Source organism: Hylaeus anthracinus, unplaced genomic scaffold (genome assembly GCF_026225885.1).
Source record: "Hylaeus anthracinus isolate JK02 unplaced genomic scaffold, UHH_iyHylAnth1.0_haploid 12001, whole genome shotgun sequence".
NCBI classification, from domain to species: domain Eukaryota; kingdom Metazoa; phylum Arthropoda; class Insecta; order Hymenoptera; family Colletidae; genus Hylaeus; species Hylaeus anthracinus.
In genome coordinates, this window is record NW_026534348.1 from 21,366,712 (window position 1) to 21,381,428 (window position 14,717).

Sequence of the window (14,717 nt, forward strand, 5' to 3'; positions counted from 1 at the left end):
AAACTACAAGAAAATAAAAAAATATGTGAAATCGAAATGAGGAGCCAGTACATGAAGGTCCTTTCCAGTAAAGTGCAAGGTGACACTGTGTAACAATATCAAATTCGGTGCTTTCCAACTATGCGCAGCTAAAATGCTGTGTTCAACAGTGCTGACGTTCAGACCCTAATGACAACTCATGCAAAGTGACTGATCCGCACTTTGGTGATAAAATGAAGAAGCTAAATAGAGTATCTACCACAAACCGAGACTGTTTAATAATTTGCCTAGATTTCCGCGGCCTGGAAGTCAAATGCTTGGCGTGGCCAGGCAAGGCATTCTTAGATCATCAATACCCATACTTCCTCTCTTACAGACTTTCAGGTAATTTGTCGATTTAAAACTCTGACAATATTATGAGTACACTTTCATTGTATTGGCTTTTAAAACATTTCTAAGGTTATTCATCGACGCCAATACCTTTACTCTCGCAAGCTTTCAGATAATTTGTCAGTTTAAAAGTCTCATAATATGAGTACACTTTCATTATTTAGCGTTTTAAAATAATTCTTATTTATTGACACCTTGACCTTGGCTGGCCACGCCAAGCATTTGACTTCCAGGCCGCGGAAATCTAGGCAAATTATTAAACAGTCTCGGTTTGTGGCAGATACGCTATTTAGCTTCTTCATTTTACCACCAAAGTGCGGATCAGTCACTTTGCATGAGTTGCCATTAGGGTCTGAACGTCAGCACTGTTTAGCTGCGCATAGTTGGAAAGCACAGAATTTTACATTATGTTACACAGTGTCGCTATTGCACTTTGCTGGAAAGCACCTCCATGTAGTAGCAGCTCATTTCGATTTCACATTTTGTTTTATTTTCTTGTAGTTTTTTATGAGGATCTTTAATTTTTCCATGATAACTCCTTGAGTCCTCCACTTTCTCATGTATTTGGCGTAATTTTTTTACTTTTTTGAAGTTTTTTATGGCATGTTACTTCTTTTTACTAAGATAACGACTTTCTTGTAGTTTTTTATGGGGATCTTCTATTTTTCTATGATAAATTGAGTCCTTGAGTCCTCCATTTTTTCATGTACTTGGCGTTATTTTTTTACGTTTTTGAAGTTTTTCATCGGATTTCATTTCTTTTTACAAATCATTTATTATGTAGACTATTTAAATTTATAAAAATAAAATTGATATTTCGGTAAACTCTACATAAGAAGTTTAAATTATATATATTTTTTTTAATTGAATAGTGTAAAATAAAAAGAGAGGGGATAACAAAAGCGGATATATATACTTCATATAATTTACTAATTATAAACATTTATTCGTTTAATTTATAAATAATTATATATACCTGCAATTTTTTTCTTGCTGTAAGAAATTTTAATGTTGATGATAAAATGAGAAAATGACTCTATTTCTATAAGCTTTACATAAAAAGTCTACATTCAAAACGCTTTGGTGGTATGGATCTATATTAAAAACAGTTTTCTGTATGAATAAAGGTATCTCGCAATTCAGATTTTGACAACTTACCTTGTAGTCAAGATCGATCAACACTTTATAACACTGGTTGCAATTTGTTATTAAACTCTACATAAAAAGTCTAAATTGAAAACGTTTTACTGATATAAATATAATTAATAATGCAATAGTGTAAAAACTTTTGACAGTTGGCAGGTTATGAATGATGACATCTGTTTCGACTCTCGACGCTCGATGCGCGACGAGCCATGTCGAACCGAATGATTCCGAGAGTCGACGAACGACACTCGGCTTTTGCTGAGCTCCTGTTGGCTAAGGGTTGACGACGGGAAAAACATGCGAAAAATACACCGTTTCTGACAGATTCATGACATGATATTACGATATCTCAGTTGTACGTGGATCGATTTTATTGATTTTGGTTTTATTCGAAAGCTTATATGCGGTTTACATTAGAAAAATGTTTTTAAATTTAGAAAATATTGCAGGCGTGTTGAGATATTCATGAAAGAAGTTTCGGGTTAGGTTGGAATGGACCATCTCTCCTGGAAAAGATACGTGGTAGCTCCAACGCCAGTATATACGCGGTGACGGATAATTTTTCATGTACTTGGCGCCGAGACGCTACTGCATCTCTAGATAAAGTCATTCTTTTTTTAAATTCGATTGTTCGACTGTTGATAGTTTTCTTTAAGAAAACAGCAACAGGATCAGACCACCACGAGATCTCAGGAAAAAGTTTTTTTAAGTTTTTAATTTTCATTTTTGAAAATAAACATCCTATGAATATAAAAAAGTTCCGCTTTATTATACCTTATAAGCTGATATTATTTTAAAATTCACACCTCTACGCCTCTGAATTTCCAGCAAAAATTGTCCCCTCAGTCAAAGAGTTCAGTTCTGCAGTGTACCTTTAAAAGCATCTTAGAATAATCTCTCGCAACAAAGAAACATAAGAAAAAGTGAAATAAAGGGGAAAGCTCGACCAACGAGGCGTCAAAATTATCAGAAGCGAATTGCGGAAAAATCTGCTGATTTCATCGCAAATAAGTTTTCTAGCCACAATTTCTGGTACGTCAGCGTTCGTCTGCAAATTCAAGTCACGACTCCCCGAAGACGTCGCCCATCGAGAAATCGACGTGTCTCGTCAGTATGTTATATGGTCATGTAGGACATGCACAAGCTGGTTGAATTACGTCTCCTCGGATTTCATCGGGCGGTAATTTAAATCCCGATTAATTCGGTATGCTTCGTCGACGTAAAACGCAGGAGCTTTACGTGGAAACAAATATCGCTAATCGTAATCACCGTCCAGCAAGACCGGCCTCGTTTTACCCGCAGCTTGTTTTCTTTAATCTCAGCTTAAGCTTAACTCTTCAGTTTTTGTTTGAAAATAATTTTCACTCGCAATCTCGACATCTTCTCGAGCAGAAATATTGAATAAAAATGGCTGCTGTTTGTAAGAAGTATTCCGTTGCAAATGGTTACTAATTTAATGCATTTATTATTCGTATTGTTTAAAGAATTCTGAGTAGGTAAAACATAATATGTTAATTAAATTTATCTGACATTTCTTCAAATCATAAAAAATACCATATTTTGTCAGGCTAATAATTGCGATAATTTCTACCAGGCTAAAATTTTGTTTAGAAATAATTTGGGATCTCCATAATCTAATATTTGATATGCTACTTATTTTTATTACTTCATAAAAACGTACGATTCCTGCCCTGATTTATTTTCTAAAACACTTCATCTTCAGAATTAATTTTTGCAATTTTTTTGTGAAAAGATAACAATGCTCTGTTACTCATGTATGGCTTAAGTATACATATATCTCCGATAGAGACATTATTTATTGACATGAACGGTAGAAAATAGAAAATTCTTTTTATTTCTCTCTTTTCTTCTTCTCTATCGACCAGAGGAGTTAGCAGCTACGATTACCCGATACCCTTTACTAATTCATATATTTAACAAAATATTCAATATCCAAATATTAAAATAACGCATTGCAAATTTCACAGGAAAAGTTACAGAAATTGTTTGCATTTTTCATCAACCACTTAGGCTGACTTCTATCCATCTAAAGAAACAATATATTCAATATATATATATATATAGAATAAAATATATATATAGATATATATATATATATATATTTAAATTCATTTTATTTTAATATGGTTTTAGTTTTCGTCGCGTCTACTGTTTGGTAATTAGCTACGGATTTAATTGATAGTGTTAGTTGTTGGTGTTAGTTGTTGGTGTTTTGCACATGTTTCTGAAATATTAGAGCTGTTTCTGGGTTCAAATTTTACTTCCTTCTCTGTAGCTCAAATCTTCTGCACTCGTACAGTAGGTGGTCAATTGTAATTACCTTATTACAGGAGTCGCAATGGAGAGGATCCGTTTTCTTTAGTAGATGTTCATGTGTGATTTTTGAGTGTCTCAATCCTCAATCTGGTTATTATTATTTTTTCTCTCCTGATCATAACGTAAATTTATTTTTTTTCCTTGTCTGTCTTATGTCGCATCGACTACGAGGTCATTGGCGACAGAACTATTTGCGATTATTTATATCTTAGAATATATATTGATGTCTTTGAGGAAGTCTATTGTATTTCTGATGTGGTCTTGCACTGTTAGGGCTGAGTTTGGTTTTATTTCTGTACATTCGTATAATAGGTGGTTTACTGTTAGACGGTGGGTTTGGCAAAAATGACATTTGGGGAGTTCGGTTTTAGTGATGAGGTAGTCGTTGGTGATTTTCGTATGGCCAGTTCTTAGTCGAGACAATACAGATTTTTCTTTTCTGTTGAGGTTTATAGTTGGTATTTGCTGATAGAAGTTCTGAATGATGATCTGAATTTTTGTTATGTTGGTTGTGGTCCAAATTTCATTCCATTCTTCTTTTATTCCGTAAAAGAAGCAACCGAACTACCACCAAACGAACCTGCAACACCAATCCCATGTCTTGACCAAATAATTAATGTAAAAACAATAATAAATAGCTGGTTATTGTTGCTTTCTCGCTTCGCGAGCTCGCGAGTGGGGTCCTTGTTGCTCGCTTAATTCATATATTTATATATATTCATATATTCATGTTTATTTTGTATGCGACACTTTACGGGTCACACAAGGAACTTCCCGATTTCCGATTACAGCGCCATCTATCGCGAATAAAAAAATGTTTGAAACTAGTGTGTTGAAAAGGTCTCATAGCCAGCTTTCACAGTGCATGATAAAAAATGAGGTGTTCCGTTAAAAAAATCATGTTGACCTTGACGTGTCTTTGACCGGTCCTTTGAAGGTCAAACGGACACGATCATTCAATACAATTTTTGAAACCCTAAAACATTTCTCTGAACCATTTTTCTCACAAATGTTCCATTTTGGAAATATTTGACTGTTTCGATACTTTTGGAGCACCCTATATGTGTATATACATGTATCTTGTACATGTTAAGTTTTCTTAAAAAAACTAAAAAACTACTGGACCGAATTAGAACAAAATCTAATCAGCTCTAAGTTAGATTGATACACATTGATTGCATCATCGATCATTTCGATCTCGCTATTAGTTTTTTAGAAAACGTTAACGAAAAATTTGTTTACATACGTACATACATACGCGCGCACGCGCACGCACACGAACAATTTGTTAAAAATAGGCTAAAATTAGTCCAATGACCTTGAAACATGGAGATCTGCTAAAAAAATCGATTTTTCATTTTAGAGGCAAATACAATAACTTCCCTATAAATCAGGAAGTTAACAAATTTATTTTTATTTAGCAATAAGTCTTCTAATCACGAAAGTCCCTATACGTACCTATCTGACCTAAGGACGTAGAAATTATACTGGCATCAGGATCATATTAAAAAGGAAGGTACCTTTTCTCACGTTCCTACGACACGTCGAGCCTCATCCTCCACTCCCGGTGCATGCCCGCTAATTTATCACGACCCGTGATTCCGAGACGAAGATCACGGAGAAAGGAAGAAGAACGGAAATAACAGAAAAAGAATTCTGGCCATCCACGGGGAGACCCGACCGGTTTCTTCCCGTTCTTCCTTCCCTTCTTCTTCACTTATTTTTCTCGTCCCGCACCCGTCGAATCAATTCCATCTCTTCTGTACTATCGACAAGATCAATCGTCGAGTCATTTTACGCCGATTCGATTGTTTTTGTACTCTCTGTTGGGTAGTTTGTTGCTTCCATGCGACAATAGGGAGAAGAGGATTAAGTCAACGTTTTGTTGTTCCTTTAATTGTTAAAAAACTACAAACCCTTTACTTTACTGTTGACGATGTTCGCAGATTTTTACAAAAACTGTCTTCGCAGAAGACTTTTTATTTCTGAAAGAGTTGTATATGCAAACTTGGAGTTTGTTTTGTTTTAATCGCGAAGGATTGTCTTTTTTAACTATATTTTTGTTTTGTTTACCAAGTCATACTTGCATTGTGGAAATATTTATATTAGACGTTTATCTGAATATGGAAATACTTTTTTTTAATTGTTTAAAATGTTAACTGAACGTCAAAATTGCGGCATACAAATATTTGTTCATATTTTTATATTTCTAATGACCTCACGGATGAAACAGAAAAATTAACTGAAAATTTCAATTCTGTGCAATAATTAGAATTTATATTACAACGAGAGTATTGCCAATAGATTTCTGAAGGTTTGAAAATTTGGATTCTCGAAAAATATTTTGAAGCACGCCCTACGGTACAAAAAAAGCTACTAACTTTAATAATGTGTTTCTGTGATAAAAATATCAAATTATTATATTTTAATGAGAAACTTGAAAATCACTGCTATTCGCATATTAACAATGAAAATTGTCCAAACAATGCCGTCGAAAAGTAATTTATCATTTCCTCAACATTTCTTTGAAAAACGTTGAATATTACAAAATCTGTAACAATATTTTTTAACTCACTACGACTTAAAGAAATTCACTGGATCGCCTCGAAGCCAAAGAAATAATATAAAAGGAGGGTGTTAAAAAATGCCCATTTTTGGCATCGCCTGGAAATGACAAATTTATGCAGGATCTTTTAGAGTGTCTCCCAAGGAACAAAAAATGTCCGTATCACTTTCCCAAGAAACGATGGGAAAGTTGTCAAAAATACGTTCAAAGTATGAATGTGATGATAACGTAACTTACGTATATTTTACATTTCGTCGTCTTCTTCTTTGGATATCGAACTGTCCTCGAAATATTTAACGACTTTTTATATGTCCTGCGATTACTTCGACATTATATTGATATTAGGTAATGAATTTCAATTCATTAACTTGTTCAACTGTTAATGGTTTCCGAGTTTCCACTGCAGAGAATCAAAAGCCACGATCCGCAAGGAAAATATCACCCAATTCAAAGTAACTTGATCGAAGTATCGAAACGTCTTAAAAATGATTAATAATTAAAATGAAAGCGGAGATTTTGAATTTCAAGTCGCAGTACCATCATACAATATTGATTTTAAAAAATACCAGATTGATGTGAAACCGATTAACGCCACTTTACTTCAAACCAAACTGCATTCACGACATTCAAATAGTTTAAAATACTTTGTATATGTACTAATTGATAAAAGTAAAACCGCACTGGAAGCCATACTTGCACACTCATGTGGATACAAAGTCGGAGTACGCGTTGTTGATTGCTGTTCCCATGTAGCCATGATTATACAGTATGGCACTTTGGATTTGCTCGATTTCAAGCTTCAATTCATCTGCCTGCTGAGTTCCTTAATACTTATTTCGAAGACGGTTCGATATCCGAAGAAGAAGACGACGAAATGTAAAATATACGTAAGTTCCGTTATCATCACATTCATACTTTGAACGCATTTTCGACAACTTTTCTATCGTTTCTCGGGAAAGTGATACCGACATTTTTTGTTCCTTGGGACACACTCTAAAAGATCCTGCATGAATTTTTCATTTCCAGGCGATGCCAAAAATGAGCATTTTTTAACATCCTCCTTTAGCCATGTAAACTTGTTTGCATAATGGTGTCATTTCAATCGGCGTGGTCTAATTAAACGGCGGTTGTTTCAATACTTTTCGCACTCGAATATCACCATTACGGTAAACGCAGCGTATGCGAAAACTGGAATCGAGCCTCGTAATCATTGTGATATCGTTAAGATAAAAGCAGTCATTTCGTTTCAAATTGCGATACACGAACAGCAATCACGGTTTCGACGTATTATTCCGCAATAATTTGCAACTACGATACTGTTATGAATGTTCACATTGCCATGTAACAATTGTAAAGAGGGATATCGACACTGTAACGAAAAATTATATTAAATTATACGGAAAAACTTCGTTTAATTTTCTTCATTTCTTTTTTCTTTTTCTTTTTTTTTTGTTACTTTTTACATTTTATATTTTTACATTTTATATTTTTACATTTTTATGTTACTATAATATTATTATTTTGTAGGTATAATATAAGTTCATTTGCCTCTGCGGTATTATTTTTCAATTCTTTTTATCTTCACTACGATACAAAGAATAGTAATAAAATAAAAAGAATTCCGTTCTTCGTTACTAAAAAATCCGTCAAAAATATGATCCAGCAAAGAAAAGAAGACACTGTTTTATTTGAAAATGATTATTTGGAAATGCAGTTAGATATGATAAATACATACATAAATATTTTAAGTCAGTCAATTAATGTTAGATTCTTTATTGCTACATAAAATATTAAATGTTCAAAATTCATACTCATTATGGTTTACCTTTGAGATAAAAATACATATTGTTACGCCGGGGGATTGGAGCACAATAATTCATTTTAATTAACTATAAAGTTTATTAACAAACTATAACTTTTAAACAATATAACGATAATCTTGGAGACTTGTAACGAAACGTCTTCTCTCTTTGAGTTCTCAAATCGCTCTCTTCTATTTTAAAAGTTTGCCGCTTCCTGCCAACCGGAAGCGCGGGAACTCGTTTCCGCAACTTCACATCATCGCAACATCTTCACACTGTCGCGACGATGTAACTCAGAACTGTAGTGCGGCATCTTCATATCGTCGCAACAATATAAAGAACAAAAAAGGGACGATAAATCAAATCACATAAAGAGAAAAGAAATACATGTATCATCAGATTATCTGATGAATACCTGTAAGGATTCGAAACGTTACGATTTCATCCCCGAGCATTAATAATAAATCACCGATAAAAACTTGAGCCAGGTGGAATCGTATTGATTAATTAGACAGTAAGCAATGCGTTACCCGCGCGAACAGTGCCCCGAGTTTCGATATGTAAAATTAATTTGATCGCGTATCAACATCTGCGCTCGGAGCCACATATTAATTCCAATCGTCGACGAGAAACGTGTATTTAAAGTCGGAGTCGAGACACCTGTCTCCGAGGTACACGAAATGAATGCACGGGACGGCTCTCTTTTGTGAAGTAAATTATAACGTTACGAGGATCGCGACGTGATCCGTATAATTAATTTCAATCCGCTTTATTTATTGCGATTTTTATTTCGTTCCTTTTGCCCAGGTATGGCAACCGCCGGTCTTGAGGTGCGCGAGGCTGGACGAGCATTGCGTGTACAAACGGAAGCGCCGCATCTCGTTTCTATGGGAAGCGGACGTTTGTCGACGGCGGTGACCCTGCATCCTTTGCCAGAAGGTGAGTGCTAAATTAAGGATTTTTCAAAAGAGGTCTTCAGATTTTGATCTTTAAAGAGGCACAACACTTTAATGTATTTAAAAACGCAATTTATTTTGCCGTTTTCAAATTATACATACAGTCTGTCTCACAAAAGCGTGTCGGCTATATTTTTGTAAATATTTATATATAGTTGTACAAACTTTTATATGGGTCGAATCTACACCTAAAACACTAATACGAATTTACCTAGTAAGGTCTCCAATATCCTCTATTAGCAATTATAGCTTGGCACCGTCTCGGCATGCTCTTGACTAATTTGTCAAAAATTATCTGGCCTCGACTAACGAAAGCAGTGATTGTGATTGGAGCAATACAGTGTTCAGTGATAAATGTTCGTTTTAGACTTGGTGTCCTGTTAGACATGCTTGGTCTGTCCGTGGAAAAAAAAATAATACAAAGATGTGTGAAACATCCCATAATAGTGCATGTTTGGAGTTTCTTTATCGCAAGAGGTTTCGGAACTTGATGTATCTCCATTTACAATCTCAATGCGCAAACATTGCTGAAATTATATCAGAGAACTTTCTCACATCCATGAAATGTTGGTTCAATCAAACCAAAGACCAGTGGATATTGCAAGAAGACAACGACCCTAAACATCGAAGTCGCGCCTATAAAAGATGGAAAGAGAAAAACGTTATCATCGTACGATAATAAAGTACAAACTAAGAGGAAGGCGTATCACAAAAATAAGAGCAATTGTACACCATATTCGAAAGATATGGAGGTCGTTTCCAGCATCATACCACGAAAAATTAATAGAAAGCATGCCCAGACGGTTCCAAGCTATAATTGCTAATGGAGGAGATTGGACACCTTACTAGGTAAATGCGTATTAATGCTTTAGGTGTAGATTCGACCCATATAAAGTTTTGTACAAATATATAAACATTCACAGAAATATAGCCGACACGTTCTTATGAGACAGACTGTATTTCATGTTTATACGTTCAATAAATCTTACAAAACCAATGACTAAAACTATAAGTTAACCCGTTAAGCTACGATTTAAGCTTCCACAGCCTGAGATCAAAATATGATGTTTACATTTGGCCCGAATACACAACGGGCCAGACTGGTGATATAATCAGTTTTGGCTTAAGGGGTTGAACACATATATTAACATACACAGGGTGTCTACGTATAAGTTCGGACATACGCAGAGTATCAATTCTACAACAAATTTCCAACAAAAAATTACTCTTAGACACTTTCTTTGTGTCGGCTTATTCTCGAGTATTTTCACTTTTAATATTTTTTCTGTGTTTTCGACTTGACACTCTTCAAACGGCCATAACTCCAACAAATTACAGTACAAACTTAAAACTAAGTATACCATTCAAAAGAGCGGTAAATTTTCCATCTGCCTAATGCAAAACTAAAATTGATTACATAAATTTAACAAGTGAAAAATTAGGTCAGACTTTACATTTGAAAATTAAATAAAATTTGACTTTTTCTGTTTTCGATTTCGATTTCAAAGACATAGTTGTTTGGCGGGCACTCCTTGGGAAAAACATCCTCGAAGTCTCAGTTTTTGAATGGTATTGTCAAAAAAAAGTTATACTGTGGTATTTTAGAGAGAAAATGACGTTTGAATGCAGAAAAGCGTGAGTTTTTAGGTGAAAATCGATATTTTTCAACAAAAATCGACTTGTCACTTTAAAATTAACTTGACATTGGGTTCGATGTATTTTTTAGTGACACTCCCGAGCCTCCCCAATTAGGAAAAAAAACGATTTTTGGACACCTCAAGCCTCTCCCAGCTGTGTGTAGAGCCTGAGTGCAAGGTGAAGAATAATTGTTTTTGAACATGTATCCATAGAATTTTTGTTTTTAGAGACTATTTAATCAAAATCAACCTCGGTGTACCGATAAATGATATGGAGATTGGAACACGATCGATTTCACACAGCAAAAAATCAATGTTTTCGGCACAGGAGAACCGATAAGTATTGATTTAGGAGGCGGGAATTTTGAACGCTTTTCTGCATTTAAACGTCATTTTCTTCCGAAAATACCACCATATAGTTTGTTTTGACAATACCATTTAAAAGCTGAGACATCGAGGAAGTTTTTCCCGAAGAGTGCCTGCCAAACAACTGTGTATTTAAAACCGAAAAACGGATAGAGAAAAAGTCAAATTTTTTAAAATTGACACAATGTAAAGTTTGACCTAATTTTTCACTTATTAGACTTACGCAATAAATTTTAGTTTTTCATCAGGGGAGTGGTAAATTTAACGCTCTTGTGAATGTTATACTTAGTTTTAAGTTTACACTGTAATTTGGTGGTGTTATGGTCGTTTAAAGAGTGTCAAGTTGAAAACGCAGAAAAAATATTAACAGTGAAAATACTTGAGAATAAGGCGACACAAAGAAAATGTGTACGAGTAATTTTTTGTCGGAAATATGTTGTAGAATTGATACTCTGCATATGTCCGGACTTATACGTAGACACCCTGTATATTAATCCTCATGTAAATCCAAATGACTAAAACTATAAGTTAGCCCGTTAAGCTACGATTTAACAGCCTGGGACCAAAATGTGATGTTTACATTTGCCCCGAACAATACACCTCAAGCTAGGCTTGTGATAATCAATTTTGGCTTAAAGGGTTAAACACGATACATATATTAACATGCATATTAATCCTCATGTAAATCCAAATGTACCTACAAATAATAGCCTAGGACATGGGACTATAAATAATATAATTAAAAAACAAAACTCACTGAAAGTTTGCAAATAATTTATCGTATAATTTTTTTATAAATATTTTCTGCATATAACTCTCTTTTTAGTGCCGTTACAGTGTTGTGCCACTTAAGAGGGTTCTTCTTTTCTTTCTGAGTTAAAAATTGATTTATTTTTTGTAGTCTTGACGCTTGAGATCTTTGAAATATTTCAATCAAATTATATTTAAGGGTTGCCATTTTGTCGTATTTCTATTAGTATTCATGAAAATTGTCTCAAAACTGATCGAAAAAATAGAGTTACCAATCAAGTATACAATTTTTAACCAGCAATAACAAAAAAATAAACTGTCGATTAATATAAGTTTTTGTATATTAATTTACTTTTATATGAACTGAAGAAATTGTTAGTAGCATTCTAGAAAATAGTAGTTTTTGACGCAAAAAAAAAACAAGACTTCCCATAGGACCCCTTTTCTTTGGGATGACTAAGTGGTGAACACAATTTCGTCATAACAGATTTAGTTGTAACAACAACCTAAAAATTGTTAAAATTTTAATATATTCAAAACTCTAGTATAGACATTGACGTCCTTACATTTTAATTTTTGTGAAAATTAACAGAATGACAGGCACACAAAGTTTGGTGATCATATTTGACTAACATTTTATTACTTTTTTGTTCATACTTTACCGCATATTATCATACACATTCAATAGATGACGAACAAACAAACTAAGCGCTTTGTGGGAATGGTTTTTACCCTTTTCAGCATAGTTGAAATGTAAATTTTTAATATTTTTAGACTCACACTAAAATTCTTAATCATGAATAGGTAATTGTAGCAACAATTTTAATTCAACAACTATAAGAAATAGAAATTCAAAAAGATTTATTACTTTACAGTTATTATTTTACGTAGAAAGTATTTCTCTACACTACTATAGCAGAGTTCGTGGAACTCTACTCAAGTTAATATCAGGCTGATCAATGTATAAGCATATATCATCGTTTATTGCACAAGTATTCTCTTCCGCATTAATTTTAATCCACTGTATCAGAATAACAAAATTACTTGCATCAAGTTATAAAATATGAAATATAATATTTCTGTTCCAAACGATTCATCAAAGTCGCTTAATTAATAAATTTACATTAAATTCGTGAACTTATTCGTAAAAATATAAATCTGCTTCACAATTCGAAAAACTACATCAAACTCTGTAATATATTATTTGTTCTGCAAGCATTTTTTTAAGTCGCATAATAATGAATTGACATTAAGTTTGTATTCTTCATTGGGAAAATAGTGAATCAATTAAAAAATCTACATACAAACCGTAAAATATGATATTCCTATTATAAGGAAATTGATCCTGTTGACATTAAGTTCGTAAACTTAATCGTAGAATAATAACTTCCAATTAAAAAAAACTACATCAAACTATAAAATATAATATTCCTGATATAAGCAATTCTTCAACTCTCTCAACCAGTAAATTAACATTAAGTTCGTAAATTTATTCATGAAACAATAACGTGCTTCTAGATTCGAAAGTAGTTTAATACGATTTACTCACGATTGGAAAGTGTATTAAAAGGAACAGAAGATAGATTCTCTTAAGCCTCCATTTGGACATTCAATTCGTGTGCCCGTATCTCGAAAGAAATTGAGGCAGTAACATTTCCTAGATAACGTTGCAGCCATAACGGCGCAGTGATTCATCAATTTTAATCCGTGATTCGAACACGTAATTCCGACTGATAAAGTCTAATGACGGTAACCGAGATTCAACGCTGGAGATGCACATTATGCGTTACGCAAATGCCGTTAAAATCTCTCGGGAAAGTCAGTTCAAACATAACTTTCCTTTACGTAATTTTCTCTCATTTTTTAATCATTTTCCTTTGCTTATATTTGAAAAGAATGTATGGTATAATCTACATCGTAGAGTAATATTATTTGGATATCTTAGAGTATTACAAAAGTAAACATTGAAATATTACATACAGTGGGTGTAGAAAGTACACGGATCAGTTTCCAAAAAAACTAAGTAAAATTGTAATTTATTAACTTATTTTTTATAAACAATGACATTCTATGTATTCTAGAAAATTTCTAGAATAGATAAATTACAAAAAAAGCTATTTATGTAAGTTGTGAAATTAACAAGAAAGAAACAATTGATAGATAAAAATGTTGAAGTAATACGTACTCGCACAACTGTTTAAAAGTACTTTCCTAGAGATTTGATGTTTTCTAATTCGTACAGAGCAATAAACTAATGTGTTTACGTTACAAACTCTACTGTAAATGGTTCGTCATAAGAATCCTACAAATACTTATTGCTTCTATACTTTTACCCATTTTTCGTATTTTTTTGTTAATTTCAAAAATTATATTAACTGATAAATGTTTCTTGGATTATATCTACCTTAGAGACTTCCGAGAATATGTAAAATATCATTGATTACGAAAAAAAGAAGTTGAGAAACTACAATTTAACACAAAAGGTTTTTGGGAAATTGATCGGTGTACGAATACATTCTATTCCCACTGTATACTTATATTAAAAAGAAATGTATCAATTGTGTAATATAATAATACCGTTTAAACATCTTATCACATTGGAAACTTGACATTGAAATATTAAATATGCTTATATTCAAAGGTTACATATGTTAATTACGTCATATGATAATGTCAAGTTAATATCGTTGTATAAAGACATTTCAGCTGATTGGAAGATTAAAAATCAAATATTGAATAATATATACAGGGTGTCCCGAAAGTGTTGTAACATCTTGAAAGGGGTGGT

The 14,717-nt window shown here is 33.3% G+C and overlaps 1 protein-coding gene across 3 annotated transcripts in view; it reads left to right on the plus strand.

Moving 5' to 3' along the window:
* Positions 1-14,717, plus strand: part of LOC128891198 (homeobox protein 2-like) — a 182,561-nt gene that overhangs the window by 86,507 nt on the left and 81,337 nt on the right. For all 3 annotated transcript variants that reach the window (XM_054150515.1, XM_054150517.1, XM_054150514.1), the window contains exon 2: positions 9,028-9,159. In XM_054150515.1, the coding sequence (XP_054006490.1) occupies positions 9,030-9,159 (130 nt within the window). In that variant the 5' untranslated portion in view covers positions 9,028-9,029. The remainder of the gene's footprint in view (positions 1-9,027; positions 9,160-14,717) is intronic.